Here is a 13,744-nt window from a genome sequence, read left to right on the forward strand (position 1 = left end):
ACATACTTGTTGATTCCCTCAAAAAAGTTTAAAATTAATGAAACAAGGCTTACGTATGCAGAAACAATGTTGATTCTCTTTTAGAAAGACTTTGTCCCTTTGTGTGTTTCGACTATTTTCTCTTTAATAATAAATACCTTCTACCATGCTATCTAAAAAGACGTTAAGCTAACTAATTTCCCATTACCTTTCTTGATGTTTAAACCAATTTTACATGTTAATTTTTAAAAGAATCCTTGGATAGGCATTTTATAGACCTGGAGATTGAATTATTTTTCATTTTATAAAACTTAATTTTCTTTTTCATCCATTTGTCTCAGTTGACTTGACTCCCCTGCTTGGAAACCCAACTGTCCTACACCATCACTGAGCCTTTACCCAATACATTGGCACAGAGAGCTTACATCGTTATAGCTATTCACTGATTTTTGTTTCATATTTTGATTTTCCTCCAAGCAAAGCTTCATACTACTTTTCCACTGTTCATACCTTGGGAATTTATCAGGTTCTATAAACGAGAAAGGTAGCAGAATTTCTGAAACTCTAGGGTTGCACATCTCAACCTTCCTCTCCCAGAAGCCCTCTGGGTTCTGAACCCCACTTATGTGATAAGAAATGGATATACTGAGCCATTGCATCTTCACACTGAATAATTTATGTGATAGTCAGGAAACATATCATACAGTATAATACTGGGTTAGAATAAATAATTAGAACTAAAATTACATCAGCAAGTACAAAAATCACTCTGCTGCTTAGTGTTAACAAACTAAGATAATATCAATATGAAGTGCCAATACAATGCAAACAGGCAGAGAAGGCTGAATTGGTAACAGGCTTTTATCTTCCTAAGCTACAGATTCACAAGGGATCTTCTATTTGGGAGATTCTTCTATGTAGGAGAAAGGCTATCTAGACAAAATATTTAGTGCAAAGAAATAATATTAACAGATGTGTGTATCGATAGCTTTCAAGAGTGATGATGGAGAAAATTGTTGAGAATATTTCATACTTCAATAACAAATAATATTCTATGAAATATAATAAAAGCATGGTTCACAATTTGTTGTGATCGACAGAATCAAAACCCTACACATAATAAAAGGATTAGCATTCCATAGTGCTGTCCTTTTTTGTAACCGCAATATACATCTATCTTTTCTAACTGCTTTCCAGACATGCTCAAAAACGTCAAGTACCACTTCAGCTGCATCACACTGTAGGATTTTAAACAAATGTCCTGGTTTTTCATCAATTCTTGTTTTGATGCTAGTAATATTTTCTAATTACAATTAATGTCTGATTCAAGTCAGTGTATAAAGCTTTACACCTATTAATTCCCCTATACTGTATATTAATACCATCCATTCTTTATATTGTCTCCAGTAGATTTTTGCTTTAATTTCTGAAATCTTTTTTAAAGTTCTTGTTCTTCCCCTTTGATTGCTGTTTCTAATTACTGTACATTGCATATTTAAATGCAACATCTTCTGTTGTGTTGCTTTCTTACACACATTTTCTTCTGTCTCTGTTATAGCAGTTTTCAACACCTCATCAGACAGCAATTTCCACTCTTTTTCTCCCCTTTGGGATATTGTTGTTTGCTTCATTTTTAATTATGATTTAAATTGCAGTCTAGAGTTTTTCAAGCATGTGTCATATCTAATCCATTAAATCTATTCTTTACCTTCAATTGATAATCATGTAGAAGTTTGCTGAAGTTGTATTTTCTTAGTCTTCTTTAGCTATAATTTTGTAACAGGGATTTCATAATCTGAGCAATAGTCACTTTAGTCTTTTTGCTGACTTAAATAGAGCTCTCTCTCTCCTTGCTTGCAGAGTAAATAGTCAATCTGATTTCAGTATTGTCCATCTGGTGAAATATATGTGTAGTCACAGTAGAGTTTGCTGGAAAAAAGGCATTTGCTATAACACTGTTTTGGGTTTTTTTGGCAAATTCTATTGGTTTTATACTGAGGCTAAATGTTCTTGTTAGTCCTGATGCTAGTCTACTTCCGCTGTAGCATTTCCATCTTATATAACATCTTTTTTGAGTGTTGTGCTAGCAAAATGTTTCAAGTCATCTCAGAGCTATTCAGTTTATCTGTGACTGAAGTATTAATGTAATGCTAATTGGCTTGTCTTAGATGCAAATTAAGATTATTCTAATATTTTCTGAGTTATATTCAAGCACTGACTTTAAAATATTTTGTTATTTCACACACTTATTAACGGACTATGATTCTGAATGTGTATAATAGCTGACTTGACAGAGCCTGAAACTGAAAATTCTTCAGTTGCAGCACGATCTTCAGGTTTGAAAAAAAATAAGTCTATAAACTAAATGATACTTATTTTTCATTACAGTAGTCTTTGACTTATGATCGGCTGTTCAGCAAATGTTCAGAGTTACAATGGATTCCTCAGGGTTACCTAAGATTTGGATTCTAAGTTCCAACGGTCCCTCTCCCAGGTCATATGACTGTATTTCGGGTGCTCAGTAACTGACTCATATTTATGACTGTTTGCAGTGTCCTGCCGTCACATGACTGGCATTTACTTCCAATTTCCAGCAAAAAACACACATTGCAGGCAATGGATCTGCAGACATGTCACTGGGTTAATTGCAGCATTTGCTTAACAACTCCTGCAAAGTCATAATAGCTGAAACAGTCGCATGATGACTTCTCAACAACTGGAACAACATATGACTATAATTTTGGGATCAATTACAGTCATGAATCAAGGACTACCTGTATTACTATTAGTCATTTCAGGATTACTCTAAATCAGGGGTGTCAAACTGGCGGCCCGTGGGCCAGATGCATCACCCACAGGCCATGCCTATACTGGCTCCACAAAGGCAAAAAAAACATCACGATATGTCATGTGACACGACCGAGTTTGACACCAGTGCTCTAAATTATGGAAGTTAGAATTTCCATAGTGACTTGAAAAATAATGGAATCTATATCCTAAGAGAGCTTAATGAGACTAGCTGTATTTAAAAATATACCTATTGGAAATTTTCATTTACAAATGCTTTTAAAATTCTGAACTCCAGAATATTTAAGTGCTTTTTAAAAGCTATTTACTGTGAGAAAAGTGACAGAGCTTTTACTTTTTAATGTTTAAATATGTAATTCAATATTAAATGCCTGCAAAGCAATTCATTTTGAGGCAAAAGTGTACTAACAATTACATACGTATATGATGAGGAATATTAAACACTACCCTGCCTATGCAAAAGTTGACAAAAGATCAAAAATTATTCACTATTCCACAAGAAGTATATCTAAAATCTTGCATAATGGCTACATCAATACTATATAGCAACTCTTTCTTCAGAAGTTTTAATCAAATAGCACACTCTGATTTCATATTCAGAATCATTGCTAAACTCATCATAGGTAGGGAAGGCTAATGCCAGGAATCTTTACATATATCACACCTGGATGAAAACCCTGCAACCAAGGCTACCTTTGTGAATCTTTGTTATTAATGGTACTGCAGCTAGTCCTGCAAATCAGCAGATCAGAAATAAAATTAAATACTCATATGAGAACTGTAAAAAGAGTACAGCTTTGTCACACATTAATTCATTACAAGTTCTGATAAGTATCAATAGTTTATAGTTACCCTATCTTTTGAGAATATCTGTAAGCAGAAACCATCAAGTATTGAGTCAGTCACCTTTTAAGCAAGACAGTTAACAGCTCTTTGAAGTTAATGCTTTTTGTATTTACTTCAATGTGTACCTTATCTAACAAACATGACTGTCTTTTTCCAGCAGGATTATCATTTGGTAGTTACAGAACATTAATCCATTGTTAAAGATGTAATTCGGAAGAGATAATTAAGTTTTCCAACTTAGGTTTGGAAATCTTTACCATCTTCAAGTCAAGGTGACATGGCAAGACTTACTGTTTGCCTTTATTTAAGTGGAATTGAATTTCCTAACAACAAATGATATCACAGCATAAGACTGCAGCTACACCCTACCTCATCACAAGAAGTTGATTCTTACCCACGAAACTTGTACCATTAAAAATGTATTATAAAGATACCACAAGACTATTATTATTAAATTTGGCTTAATGCAACAGGTTACATATTTGCTTTTCCAAAGATAATTTTAATATTTTGTAAACATATTTAATAAACCTTTCTTTTCTAGGAAAAATGTGTTTATATGAAGTATAAGGCATTTTTTACATATCTAAATAGCTGTGTATTTAATAGTTTAATGGATTAGTTTATGTAATTTCCAACTGTTCTTCTTTTTCTTAGGCACACTAATTACATTACTAAAAAAAAGTGCCAACTTCTATCCCACAATCTAAGAGGGACCTATATAAGTAAAAAAGAGGAAATAGGAAAGGAATATAGAAATGATGAATTAATGGTCTCAGTGTTATAACTTGCACTAGCATGTCAGAGCAAAAATTGGTATGTTAATTTTATATTATAAGGCAACTAAAATAAGAAACCATGTAAAATAATCGTATCTCTCTCTCTTCCCCTTTCCCTCTCTCTCACACACAAACAAACACTCCGCTGAGGAAATTTGAGGCTAAATTACTTTCTAATTAGAGGCCCTGTTGAATTTTCCTGTTACAGTATATTCCAAAGCTTAGAGCTGGGATCCCCTTCCCCAATGTAGTACTAACTACACGTTTATTCCCACAATAAACTCTCTTTAGATACATTTCTAAATTGCTGGCTTTCTCCATTCCAGCCAATTAGTTGCTTAAAAAAAGCTTGAACAAGGATTTGCATTTTCCTGCTAGCTCATCTTCAAATGATATCAACTCCTCTGTTCTTTTCATACTATTTCCTTAATTTCAATATATTTTTCGATAAACTCACAGGTTTAAAGAAATGAATAATTATGTGTGTGTGTTTGTGTATACACACACACATATACATTCATTGTAATTGTTGCTGGAATTGGGTATGTCTAGTTTAATGAAGAGAAGGACGAGGGGGGATATGATAGCAGTGTTCTAATATCTCAGGGGCTGCCACAAAGAAGAGGGAGTCAAGCTATTCTCCAAAGCACCCAAAGGCAGGACAAGAAGCAACGGATGGAAACTAATCAAACTAATCCAACACTGGAAGTTTTTAAGAAGAGAGCGGACAACCATTTGTGTGTAATGGTATAGGGCAGACATGTCAAACTCCTGACGTCGCAAGACGTATCAGGACTGTTTTGCCATTACCGTCAATGGGGTGGGTGCTTTCCGGCCCACGGGCTGGCAGTTTGACACCCCTGGTATAGGGTTTCCTACTTGAGCAGAGAGTTGGACTAGACGACCTCAAAGACCCCTTCCAATTTATTTATTATTATTATTATTATTATTATTATTATTATTATTATTATTATTATTATTGTTATTGTTATTGTTGTTGTTGTTGTTGTTATTATTATTATTTAATTTCTTTAAACCTGTGAGCCATCTTTTGAATGATTTCACTCTAAGAAGCAATAAAGGGGGAGGTCTTTACAAGAAGAATGGCACTCAAGTCGGTTGGGCCCCTACAACTCAGTGGCTAAAATGTGGCACTTTGTGGCACAGCATAAACTCCCACCAATCTCCAGCCCAAAGAGGAAACTACTTGGTCAATTCAATGAACTGTGTTGTGCAAACTGAAACAACCCGACTTCTAAATCCTAAGCCTTTACCCCGAAAAATCAAGAGGAAAGGTAGCACGTTTTTTGTTTTTGTTTTTTTATTAAAAGAGAGATGCTTTTGGAGTTGACTTCCTTAGAGGCCCAAAGTGGCTGTGTAGAGCATCTGAGGAAGGCAGCTGCAACACCCCCCCCCCCAAAAAAAGTCACAATACTGGAAAGGTGCTACCTGATTCCAGATGACTCGCTAGGGTAGACTAAGCCAGTAATCTTTCCATAATGTTTCTCTTTACGCCAGTAATTCTGGGTGAGCATTCCTCGTCCTCCTGCAATATCAATCTCTTGCCTCTTCAATGACTCTCTCAAGACTCCCTTTCCCCCAAATAGCCTCCCACCATTTAAGGCTCCAGGAGACTCTTACCAACTTCGCTGGCTGGGGAAGCTAAGCTTTAGTCCAGGGGTCTTCAAACTTGGCCCTTTTATGACTTGTGGACTTCAACTCCCAGAATTCCTCAGCCAGCAAAGCTGGCTGAGGAATTCTGGGAGTTGAAGTCCACAAGTCATAAAAGGGCCAAGTTTGAAGACCCCTGCTTTAGTCCAACGGGTCGGGCCGGCGCTAGGCTGGGAATGTCCACCCTCCGGCCTCCTAACCACCCCCCACACACCCGCGTCCCCTTGTTGTCTCACAATCCGCTGCCCCCGAAAGGGCCAGACTCGCCGTCCCTCACCTCCCGGTCCTTGAGGCCCAGCAGCAACACCTCCTCCATAAGCGTGAGCCGCGTTTCCTTAGAGTCGCCCTTCTCCTCGTCCCCCTGCTCGTCTCGCCGGTCTTCCTCCTCCGGCCCGCCGCCGCCGCCTCCTCCCCCGCCGCTGCCGCCGCCGGCCCCCCGGTCTTTGTCGGCCGCGCTGCGCGAAGCCTCCGTGCGGCGCTGCACCAGGCCCGAGTTGCGCTGGGTCAGCGAAGTCATGGCGCGGCGGCGGCGGCGGCAAGAGAACGGAGCCTTCGACCCCGAGGGGCCCCGCTCGGTGAGCGGCAAGCGGCAGGAGCCCCGGGCGGCCGCGGCCTTCCTTCTCCCTCGGGTCCCGCAGGCAGGGCTGAGGCCCGCCGTCGCCGGCAGGCCAGAGACGGGATGGGCGGGCCGGTTCCGCCTGTTGCGGCACTCAAAGCGGCGGCGGCGGCGGGGGCGACTTCGGCGGCGTCTCCTCCAATATGGCGGCGCGGACTCCCTCGGCTGACGCCAGCAGCGACGGCGGCGGCGGAGGCGGAGGATGTGGCATAAGAGGCGGAGGGAAAAGGGAAGAGAGGCAGGCCGGCTCCTCAGAGTCCGCCGGCCGGCCCGAGAGAGGCGGTCCGTGAGGGAGGGCCTGCGAGGCCAACGTGGCGGGGTCGCTCCGCCCTTGCTCCGCGGGAGCGGTGCCTGCCGAGGGCTGTGGAAGCGGAGAGTGCCTGCCGGCATCTTGTTGATCCAGTCCCCCCGTTTTCTTCAGGAAGAGACAGCATCCTGCGAAGCGCGGGAAAGCACCCCGGCCCGAGTGAGCAGAAGAAGCCGAGCAAGGGAAAGTGAGTCTGGGTGGGCAAAATACAAAATACTGGCCGGGGATAATTCTTGGGGGTTCCTTTTTAATACTGTAGTCTGGTTTAGGTATCAGCAAAGGATACCTTAACTTAACATTAAGAAAACCAAGATCATGGCATCTGGCCCTCTCAATTCCTGGCAAATAGATGGGGAAGAAATGGAGGTAGTGACAGATTTTATTTTCCTGGGCTCCAAGATCACTGCAGATGGGGACTGTAGCCAAGAAATTAAAAGACGCTTGCTCCTCGGGAGGAAAGCCATGGCAAATCTAGACAGCACACTAAAAAGCAGAGACATCACCCTGTCAACAAAAGTGCGTATAGTCAAGGCTATGGTCTTCCCAGTTGCAATGTATGGCAGTGAAAGTTGGATCATAAGAAAGGCTGAGCACCAAAGAATTGAAGCCTTTGAACTATGGTGCTGGAGAAGACTCCTGCGAGTCCCTTGGACTGCAAGGCTATCAAACCGGTCAGTCCTAGAGGAGATCAACCCTGACTGCTCTTTAGAAGGCCAGATCCTGAAGCTAAAACTCAAATACTTTGGCCACCTAATGAGAAGGAAGGACTCGCTGGAGAAGAGCCTAATGCTGGGAAAGATTGAGGGCAATAGAAGAAAGGGACGACAGAGAATGAGGTGGCTGGATGGAGTCACTGAAGCAGTAGGCGTGAGCTTAAATGGACTCCAGAAGATGGTAGAGGACAGGAAGGCCTGGAGGAATGTTGTCCATAGGGTCGCAATGGGTCGGACACGACTTCGCAGCTAACAACAACAACAAAGGATACCTCCTGACTTACTGCATTTTCACTGACCCGAAACCAACCTTAGAGGAAGAAAAAAATAATCCGGAGGCAATTCCTGGTTTGGTTTCTTTGGGTTCTGCCGTGGTGCAGATTTTGGTTTTATGGAGTATCTACCGGTACATGAAACAACATTACAAAAGATGATTTGGCTGTGCAATTCGGTGCAGTGGTTAAGGCACCAGGCTGGAAATCGGGAAACTGAATTCTAGTCCGGTCTTAGCCATCAAAGTTTGGCTGTGTGATCTTGGGCCAGGGACTTGCTCTCAGGGCAACCCACCTCATAGGGGTGTTGTTGTGGGGGGGGGAAGGAGGAGGGAGGGGTATTAGTATATTTGCTGCCTTGATTACCTATCAAGTAATTAGAGTGAGGAAAGGAAAGGAAATTCTCTCAGACTGGAGCCAAGGGACAAACAAATAGAACAACCATCAATTGTTCGACTTCTTCAATTCCATACTTATCTTCTAGAGAAGAACTTTGCAAGTAGCAATTGGTGTCAATTGATTTTTCCGTTTTCCCTGGTTTTCCCTGAACGCTCTCAGAAAATTAAATTGACTGTAATTTCTTATCTTTGTAAGCCTTTTTCAAATAAAGACTTTGTGCTCCATTTTGAACATTTTTATATATGTAAAATAGAATGGTGTGATGGCTTAGCTGCAGTTAAAAACACTGAGCTTGTCAGCTGGAAAGCTAGCAGTCCAGTTAAGACGCCAACTCTGCACAATGGGATGAGCTCCTGTTCCTGCCCCAGTTCTTGCCCACCTAGCAGTTAATGAAAATGTGAGTAGAAAACATACATAATCATGCTGGCCACATAATCATGGAAGCATTTTGGACAACGCTGGCTCCCTTGGCTAAGAAATCGAGATGACACCCCCCCCAGAGTAGGACACGACTGGACAGGAGAAACCATTACCTTTTCCTACATATGTAAAATAATGTCATCTAGCCATTAATACGTGATTCAGTGTATAAACAAAATTATAACTTTCCTGCATATGTGCATACATGTATATTGAGCCTTGGTGGAGCAGTGGGCTAATGCCTCCTTAAGTAACACCAGCTGCCTGCAATTAGTGCAGGTTCGCATCCCACCAGGCTCAAGGTTGACTCAGCCTTCCATCCTTCCGAGGTAGGTAAAATGAGGACCCAGATTGTTGGGGGCAATAAGCTGACTTTGTAATAATGCCGCTTGGGGTGTGTGAAAGCCCTAATAAGCAGGCATATACATAGAATGAAGGCTACTGCTAAGTTTGTAAAGCCGCCCTGAGTCTTCGGAGAAGGGCGGGATATAAATGGAATTAAAATAAATAAATAAATAAATATAGATACTCATGGAAGTCAAGTTGATTTGTACACAAGCTCCATCACTGTGGGTTCCAGTGATAGAAATAGGTGGCAGGTTACCTCACAGAGCAGACTGACTTAAGTAAAGATTATGCAGAAGGATACTGCCCAAAAGATTGAAAGAAAAATTTCAGAGCGCTTGTTACAAAATAACATGCAGGCTTCTGAGTTTACCATGATGTCTTCTGGAAAGAGGATAAACAAAGCAATTCCAGTTAATTATAGTCTAAAGATGGAGCTTGAGTTTATTGCAGACATACAAATTGGGTTCATCTTGTGCTGCATTAAGGGACGCGGTGGCTCAGTGAGTTAGGACGCTGAGCGTGTCGATCAGAAGGTCGGCAGTTTGGCAGGTCAAATCCCGAGTGCTGCGTAACAGAGTGAGCACCTGTTACTTGTCCCAGCTTCTGCGAACCTAGCAGTTTGAAAGCACATAAAAATGCAAGTAGAAAAATAGGGACCACTACGGTGGGAAGGTAACAGCGTTCCATGCGCCTTTGGCGTCTAGTCATGCCGGCCACATGACCACGGAGACGTCCTCGGACAAACGCTGGCTCTTCGGCTTTGAAACGGAGATGAGCACCGGCCCCTAGAGTTGGAAACAACTAGCACGCATGTGCGGGAGTACCTTTACCTGTGCTGCATTTAGTTTCATGTTAGATTTTGTCTATGCTTTGTCCCAGCAACTTTGAGAAATATGGCACTTAGCACACTTTTGAAAAGATGTTCTTAACTATCCTAATCCAAAATTATGATTGACATAGAGGTGTTTTAGTAGTTGGAAAACAGGAAAAATTAAATTTAGGTGCTACAAAAGGTGCTTAAAAATAAAGATCAACATGTACTTATTGATAAACTCAACTGAAAGATCTGAGAATTATCTCTGGCTATGCAGAAGATTTACATTTGGGTATATTTTTACTTATGTATTTATTATTTATTTAGGTTATTAACTAGATTGATTTATTAGGTTTATCCTGCATTTCATGCAGATGTTCATCTGGTTAAGTGATGAGCCATAATATTATGATTACATGTGGAATAAGGCTACTGCAGTTGCATCAAACAAGTGATCACTGATGGTTTCTCTCTCAGAAACAATGACCCTCCAAACCTTTCAATATGTTTATATAGTGTGTAGCTTCAGAGCTCTTATTCTATGGATTGCATTTGCTAATAATGTTTCTACAAGTTTGTTGCAGCAAAAGTGCAAGAGTCTTCTGGTATTTAATACATTGTGATTTATAATCTAGCTTCAAGATGTCAGAAGCAAAGCATATTCCAAAATAACCCAAGAAATGGTAGGGTTACTTAATGAGATTTATTGCTGTGGAGCAAACATTCTTACAATTTATTAGCTTGCTGAAGGATTTTATCATCAAGATACATTCCTATTGCCTTATTTGACACCACAGTATATAAAAGCTAAAATGCTTAGTGTCAGCAGTTTCAGGAAAAAATAAATATATTGTCGGTATATTTCTTTCCTCTGTCAGAGAGAAGAAGATATGTTTTAATATTTAGTTAAATGAATAATTCTAAATCAGGAATACGTGCTTGTGCAAGATTTAATCTCTGATTCAGCTAGAAATGATCACTTTCAATTAGCAATTATATTTACCAGTGCAATTTCTGGTAATGAAACATTTCTGAAAGTAGACTGTTTCCTTAGCAGACATTGGTCTAAAGTAAAACGTAGCTTCTGTCTCAACAAGGGATATTTCTAATACATCAGGAAAATATATTCACAATATAACCAATATCCTCCTTCACTGATTTTCTCTGGGAGAAATATCTAAATTAATTGTGATTAAAGCTAGAAAATTTACAAAGAGCCCTGAGACTTTTAGACTCTCAAAAATAAAACATTTTATTTTTCTCCCCTTATCCTTGTTTCTCACCATAATTGTCAATTTGCTAAGAGAGCAAATGTTTTACATTTTCTCTTGTCCTATATACTTTCTTTCAGATTTCTTGTAAAAGTATCATTTCTTTTGTAAGCATGACAAAATTCTTACACATATGCAAAATTAGGGTGTTTCCAAACAAGGAATTGTATTCTGTTCCTTTCCTGAACAGTGTTCAACACTGCCATGGTTATCTATTATCTTCGCTGTCTACACTTATACAACCATCTGATCAGGAGAGAGATGAATATAAATGTACAATACATTTCATTTGTAATTTCTGGTCTTTGTGAACTGTTTCTAGGAGACTGCATTGCTAGAAGGCAAATGCTTTCCTCACCAGGAAATTTAAGTCTGCTGCAGCTGGGTGAGGGAGTCCCTCCAGCAACAGATGGTTTTTTGATGCCAGCCATCTTCTCACAAACCAAAATGCTTGCTCTTCATCTGATATACCTTCTACCACCAGTATCTTAGCAGCATGTGCACATGCATGCAGGAGTTCATTGCTTGTCTGCCTACAAAACTAGCTATTTCAGCTTACCAGATGCAACACATTGTTCCTCTTGATCTGCTGCTACCTAAAAAAAAGTCTGATTCACGAGAAAAGTCAGTAGAGTAGGACAGGGGATAAGGATTCTGGAAATAATGTGAATCAATCCTTGGTATGAAGAAAAATGACTTATTTTTCAGCAGTTGTACCACTTGGAGCTGACAGGTAGAATGTAATATGGTAATAGGACCCTTTCCAGTCAATAATTACGAATGGCCCCTAATTGTTGCCCTCTTCCTTAGTGCCCCTAAGAAAGGTAACAATTTGGAGGAAAGAGACCCCTACCTTTTCTGTCTTGTCTATCCACTTTCTTGCAAAGCATCACCAAGACCATCCCTTGGAAAGGGAAGATCCAGAGATTTAAGTTCAGGTTACATACTCTAGCTGATATATGCACTTCTGTCTGGTGTTGAGGAGTGCTGCATTGCAGCATTTATTAGTGAATAGGCAAAAGCAAAATTGGTAAGTAAATGCCAATGAAGCATTGGGCAGAAATGTCTGCACTACCTGTACTACCTTTAGCCCCATCCTAGTCTAAAGCAATAAATACGAACTGTTTGATTGAATTGAAAGTGGACAATGAGGTGCCACCTCATTATTTACAATGCTGTCACAGTCCAAAAATAATACGGACAAAATATCTTTAGAAGAATTCTGGGTAACTACACACTTCCACTTTAGTCTCTATGTCTTCCAGATATATCTTTTGTAACTCCCAACAACAAGAATTCAGATTCCAACATATAAATCAATCTGGACAGATTCAAGGATTATCATTTAAACAGCTTTTCATTGCCCAATACATTCACTTTGAAAACTATTTTGAGTGGAACCAATTTCTAGTATTAATTCTTCTCAATATAATTAACAGCAGTTCCTGAATAAATAGAATGCACATACATTTTAGGTATGAACAAATAGAATGCACATACATTTTAGGCATTTCCTTATCTACATATTGCATACTCATACTCTAAACAGTTCAACATTGAACAAAAGTTATCTTTTAAAGTGAACCAGTGAACTAAAGATAAGTATAGACGGATGTAACTGAAGTAACTAGCTTGTTCCTGTTTAGGTGGCACCTAATAAGGTTAAGCAGGATTGGACTGAACTCTGCTTTGATGGGAAATGAGACTGGGAGGTTAAAAAACAAAATCCCCAAAGACTATATAAAATGATTTCCCTTTTGTTGTATGGATGTGTGTTTGTCATCCCCAAGAATGGAATTTGACTCAAGGAAGCCTGTGTCTGTTCTCTCCCTTATTGCATCAGCACTGTAACACATTTAAAGATCATACCTCCAACCCTCACATCCAGCAAAACATGTTTATATTTATCACATACATTTGTCTGAGCCACCTTTCTTCAACCAGAACTTTTAATTACCTCATTCTCAGTGCGATTTCTGATAAACCTGCAGTGAGATAGCCAAAATATGACGACTATAAGCTAAGGAGATATGTCTGAAAATTCCAGCAAATTCTAAGCAAACAGATCCTGTACACAAGCAAAGTTAAGATCTTTTCCCTCCTGTTCCTTTGAGTTAGTGGTCATTCCTAGCGACTACCTGGACAACTTCCTGCTGTTTTCTTGGCAAGATTTTATAAGTGGCTTATCATTGCCCACATTCTAGGACTGAGGGAGGGACTGCCTCAAGACCACCCAGCTGACTTCTTCCTAAGGTAGGAGTAACTGTATTTACTGCTTTCTTTAAAGAACAACTCTGCAGAAGTTGTAACACAGTGTCCCGCACATTTCAAGAAATTGCGTTTTAATGTAATATGGTAACAAAAACTGAAAATACACTAGTTGTTTGAAAGTGGGGACTTTTCTTATTGGTACAAAAAAACCCATATTTGTCCTCCAGGGAGTTTTTTCCCCTGTACTGGGTCATCCTCTTGTGTAAAGGCTGTTTAGTTTTTCCAACATA

The 13,744-nt window shown here is 39.9% G+C and overlaps 1 protein-coding gene across 2 annotated transcripts in view; it reads right to left on the reverse strand.

The window, feature by feature from the left end:
• GOLPH3 (golgi phosphoprotein 3) overlaps positions 1–7,361 on the reverse strand; it is a 28,902-nt gene extending 21,541 nt beyond the window's left edge. The window contains exon 1 of one of the 2 annotated variants that reach the window (XM_081317496.1): positions 6,361–7,361. In XM_081317496.1, the coding sequence (XP_081173622.1) occupies positions 6,361–7,089 (729 nt within the window). In that variant the 5' untranslated portion in view covers positions 7,090–7,361. The remainder of the gene's footprint in view (positions 1–6,360) is intronic. The other variant, XM_081317495.1, reaches the window with a different exon arrangement.
• Positions 7,362–13,744: the final 6,383 nt, after the last annotated feature.

Source organism: Vipera berus (genome assembly GCF_964194415.1).
Source record: "Vipera berus genome assembly, chromosome: 2".
Lineage (NCBI taxonomy): Eukaryota > Metazoa > Chordata > Lepidosauria > Squamata > Viperidae > Vipera > Vipera berus.